The sequence below is a fragment of the Atta cephalotes genome, assembly GCF_000143395.1.
Source record: "Atta cephalotes unplaced genomic scaffold scaffold00019, whole genome shotgun sequence".
NCBI lineage: Eukaryota > Metazoa > Arthropoda > Insecta > Hymenoptera > Formicidae > Atta > Atta cephalotes.
This window is the reverse complement of record NW_012130083.1, coordinates 3,377,814-3,383,058: the sequence shown is the minus strand read 5'-3', so window position 1 is coordinate 3,383,058 and position 5,245 is coordinate 3,377,814. Positions and strand designations below refer to the sequence as shown.

Genomic DNA, 5,245 nt, shown 5'->3' with positions numbered 1-5,245 from the left:
AAGTATTTATCGAGATTTTGTAAAAATTTCCTCGAAAATTTCTGGATTATTTTTAGGTGTTTTTGTTAAAAATTCCAAGATTAGAGAATTTTTAATGCAACTTTAAAATAAAGAAGTGAAATTTGTGTGCAACATAAATTAAAATATTGAAAATTAATAAAGAACAGAGATTCCACAATAGATATAGTTTTACAATAATAGATTACATCTTATCATTTTCTACAATTAGAGCTGTAAAACCTATAGCTTAATATTATATAATGAATGAGCATTATAATGTGATATCAATGAATTACTCTATTTTGAGTAATGTCTTCTACTATGTCAACCTGATTTTTTTTTTAGAAAAAAATCTGTGAGAGTGAATATATATGAATGCCATATTTATTGTTATATTTATTGCTAACTATTGCTGATTGTCATTTTGCATTGTCAAAAAAAAAGATTATTCGGAGAAAGTTTTTAGAAAAAGATAGAATTTAAATATAAAATGTAAAATTTCAAAAATTTCCGAGTCTTGATAAAATTTCATGAAAATTGAATTGATGAAAATTTCTGATTTTCAGGAATAGAAAAGAAATCCCCTAAAAATTTCATGTTTTCCAGAATTTTCCAGAATTAATATTAAATGAAATGTTTTCCAAACATCTCGTTTAATATTAATTTATACAAATTAATATAGAATAAAAACAAGCATATACCTCTGATGTTCGTAAATAATTGTATATGTCAGCTCTATATTCATCTACATCAAAGATATTAATTCTCAATTCTTTATTACATTCTCTTCTGAGTCTATACTCCTCGTTGGAAGAACTGCTATATGTGAGAGATTTCTCCAATGACATTCCCAGGGACATGGGACTATCTTTCGATAAAATATCATCCTTCTTTTTTTGATCAACTTCTTTGATCTTATTACAAAACGCATAAGTAGAAGTGCTATCTATAGTGTGTATTTCTAATCTTGGCTGTTCTTTCTCGGACTTCGCTATTGTTTCTTTTATTTCCTTGTTCTCCTTTGAGTTTCTAAGGGCGACAGATGTCTCTTCTTCTAATTTATCCTCATAAATTTTGAAGGTTGGTTCTTCCTTCTTATAAAAGTCTTCTTCATAAATTTTGAAAGACTCCGATTGCATAGGTATAAATGGTTTAGCTTTGACATACTTCTCATCTTTGTAGATCTCCTGCTAAAAAAGAAAGATATTTTATAACAGAAGAAATTTTATAACACATATGAATTTCTGACACTTAACTTTCTGCTGCAAATCATTTAGCAATAATAAATATTCAATGCAATACTTGATTCTCCTCGAAAAATAATCAACTAAGGCAAGTTTTTTAATTCATAATATACAAACTTTTACAGAGTAAAAATACAAAAACTTATCTTACATGCTAAATTAAACTGTAATAGGTAAAGAGAAGCTAATTTAATCTCTACAATCGCAATAGAAAGATCTACCAGAGGAAAATAATTATGAAGATTGCAACTAATAAATCTCTATTAATCTACAATATTAATTTCAATTCATGACAGCATCGAGATGGAATCTTTCAAGAATCCAGCGTGAAGGCGCGAACGGCATATATCAGAAACATGGTTCGCGATTTCGGAGAGCAAAGCGAGAGAGACGAGAAATGGCTTTACGTACAGGCTTCGTTCCGTTCCGAGGGCAATTGTTGTGCAGGACTCCGAGGACGGCGCGTTTCGCCTGGTGCAATACTTGTGTTTGTGTGCTCACGGCAGCGGTGGCGGTGGCGAGGTTCTCCTTCCCGCGTCCGCGCAAATCGCCGGTAATGCGATTCTCCTGATCCTCCTGGTGTATCCTGATTGTAGCCATTATCGTCGTGACTTGCGCGATGATATCCCTCACGCACGAAATTCAGTCAACAACGTGTATGGAATCGTGGAACTCCACCGCCGGGACAAAATAAACCGGGTAACAATAAAAGACTGTGATAAATAACAACGTGCGCGCGTCTGTCCCGGTTTCTTCGCGTTCCGCGACGAAACGTAGATGCTCCCGAACGTCTCTACAACTGGTCGGGCATGACAGGAATTGCGGGAAATTCGGGCGCACTCAGCAACCAACGGGTTACGGTTGCCGTTTGATTTCAAACAAACGTAACTCCAACAGCTGGCCGCTGGCGGGACGTTATCGAGAGCGTTGCGTGAAATTGGCCAATGGCAAGCGTGGGAAACGTATTAGCCAATCGCAGCGTTGCTCATTTGACTGCGCGTTCGCAAACGCGTCCTTTTGTGCGCTCGCGCGTGTGCCAATTTTAAAAGCGAGAACACTTAAGCCCTATAACACAATGCGAGGCAACAGTGATAAGAATAGCGATAGGAAATGTAGGAATAGGTAGTAGAAATAAGCGATAATTGTCGTTTCCCGTAGCACAATGAAAGAAATAAAAATGCCTACTAATCTGATCTCGTATATACACTGTAGTATATTCTTTCATCTGCTTCAAGATAGCACATATAAACAGAATGAAAAATCTGAACGTTGATTGGTAGGCTATTGTAAGGCGATATAAGTACATAGAATTCCAACTCATCGGAAATTTATCACTATTGTCTTATTCTGTATTCCTACATGCATTATAGTGAGTTTTTGCATATGTTTGGTCTATATTTTTAGATATAACGAAATTTAGATCTAACGGAATATATATGCCAATCAAATGCAAGAACTTATTTGCTCAATGAGGGAGAACTTAAGGTTCCTGAAAATAGTCATTACAATCATATTGAATCGTGACATCAGAAGAGAAATGACACGTTAATTTTTTTTACGTGTCATTTATAAAGATAATTTGGATAAAACAAAATGATGAGATTGCTTTAACATTTTTAGACGAAAACTATAATATGCTTATCCTCCCTAACAGTCAATAAATCATAAAAAGTGATAAAATACATGAAGTGCTTTTATTTAATGCATGTGGGTTACTTTCACGTGCCTTTTATCACTTTTTATGATTATTTACTGACTGTCAGGGGGGATAAGCATAGTTTTTGTCCATTTTTTTGGACAAAATTTTAAAACAATCTTCCATTTTTTGTTTTATCGAAATTATCTTTATTTATAAATGGCATGTAATGAAAATTAACGTGTCATTTGTCACTTTTGTCGTTATGATTCAATATGGCTGTGGTGACTATTTAGGAGCCTTAAGCCTTATGCCTATACACAATGCGAGACAGTAGCGATAGCCCAATAGCGATAGAAATAACAATAGAAACAGAAGAATCCAACGTTCGAAAATGCATATATAAGTGGCTAAGTTTTAAAAGTTTTATAGCGCAAAAGAAAACTAAGCAAATCAGTTATAATTGAATTTGAATAAAATTGAATTCGAAAACAGCAATTTTTTGGATGAATTGGATTACATTCTAATTAATTTAATGGATAATTAATAATTATTAGTAATTATTAGTAATTCCTGTTTTATATTTTGCTGCTATAATAGATATTATTAAATTTCTGCTGTTTAATACGGAAAAAAATTAGAATAGACTAATTATAATATATTTAGAAATTTGATTTTATGTAATTATAAATTAATTTCTGATTATATGTTATATATTATATGTTATATTATATTATGTTATATTATATTATATGTTATATTATATTATATGTTATATTATAATTATATTGAAGTTTGCTCGCTTTTAAGAAGTAATTGTGAATCGCGCCTTATAGATTATCATAAATATATAATATAAATATGTAAACATATTTAAGACTTTGCTTATTATCTGCCTCTTCTGTTTACAATGTATACGAAGATATTGACTGTATTGACCTTTTCGAATTTTGAAAGCAGATGCCATACAGAAAGAATAAAAGTATCAGTTAGAGTGCTGATTAAAATAATCTATTGGAAAAGAATTAAGTTGAAAACGATTGAATATCTTATTGTGAATTCTTTGATCGGATCATTAAACTAATAGATCTCATTTTCGTTCTTCATCTACGTATCAATATCATAATGGAGATGGAGATCGACAATGATACAAGCAATGAGCGTTATCAAGTCGAATATCTGGAGACGCCCACTAAATCAAAGAATGATTTGATGGAATATAGGTAAGATATAGCAAAGATATAGCGAGAGCAAATATAATACTCTCTCTCAGTAATAACTCTTATAGAACTCTTTAGTACTAGTATTGGCCAATTAATCACTTATTCTGAATATTATTAAAAGTATATACTATATACATTAATAGCTAGTACTTTTAATATTCAAAATAGCCAAAATAAATGATTAATTCGCTAGTACTAGTATTAAATTTCTATAAAGGAAGTACAATTTCGATCGATATGATAACTCAACAAGATTAAAATGGATTAAAATGGATTGAAATTTTTTTCTATCCGAATGCGTTTTAAAGCATACTTTTTAGCGAATACTTTCTTTTGGATTTAATTGGATTCAATTGGATTCAATTAGATTCAATTGGATGCAATTGAAAAACTGCATTTCCTATTCAAAATTTTGAATTGAAGTATTCACAATACACAGAAAAAGATAATATTATTTTTAAATTGAAAGGCATAGAAAATGCAATTTCTATAAATGAATAAAAATGCATTCAGGATTGAAAAGCATTCATTTTAACATTCGTGAATCAATATTCCTGAAAATCTGAATCTATTTCAATTCATTTCAATCTATTCTCATTTGCTGGAAAATATGAGAAACATTAATTATCATAATATGATGACTTCTTTTGAGAGAAATGTTACATCTTTTATAAGAAACAATTAGGTTTTTCTTATATCAATATTCTCAGATATGTCTTAGCATTTCATTATATATTTCTTTTGTTTTTCAAATTTAGAGTTATCAAATTACAAAACGGATTAACAGCTTTGTTAATATCCGAGAATGAAAATAAAGATGAAGATGATAGTGACGAAAACAATGAAAAAAATAATGCTCCTTCTACAGTTAAAAAAGATGAATTGACGGTATATATAAATAAAATATAATAATAGTGTCATAAGATATGAATTACATAATTAACAATAAATAATGAAAAAAATTTATTTTATTATTATTAATTTTTCAGTTAAATTTAAATTACAGGATCTATAAATGCTTATATATATAAATACTTTGGTGCGAATGTATATATATATATATATATATATATATATATATATATATATAATATATATATATATATATATNTATACAGTACTATATATAGTACTAAACTATA

The 5,245-nt window shown here is 29.9% G+C and overlaps 2 protein-coding genes across 2 annotated transcripts in view; one reads left to right on the top strand and one right to left on the bottom strand.

Moving 5' to 3' along the window:
* The window catches only part of LOC105619184, a 4,315-nt gene extending 2,471 nt beyond the window's left edge, over positions 1 to 1,844 (bottom strand). Inside the window, exons 1-2 of the mRNA XM_012200711.1 lie at positions 1,656 to 1,844; positions 702 to 1,190 (exon numbers count right to left, since the gene is read on the bottom strand). Of these exons, the coding sequence (XP_012056101.1) occupies positions 702 to 1,190; positions 1,656 to 1,844 (678 nt within the window). The remainder of the gene's footprint in view (positions 1 to 701; positions 1,191 to 1,655) is intronic.
* Positions 1,845 to 4,005: 2,161 nt separating this feature from the next.
* Positions 4,006 to 5,245, top strand: part of LOC105619183 (nardilysin-like) — a 7,327-nt gene continuing 6,087 nt past the window's right edge. Inside the window, 2 exon segments of the mRNA XM_012200710.1 lie at positions 4,006 to 4,103; positions 4,862 to 4,991. Of these exon segments, the coding sequence (XP_012056100.1) occupies positions 4,006 to 4,103; positions 4,862 to 4,991 (228 nt within the window).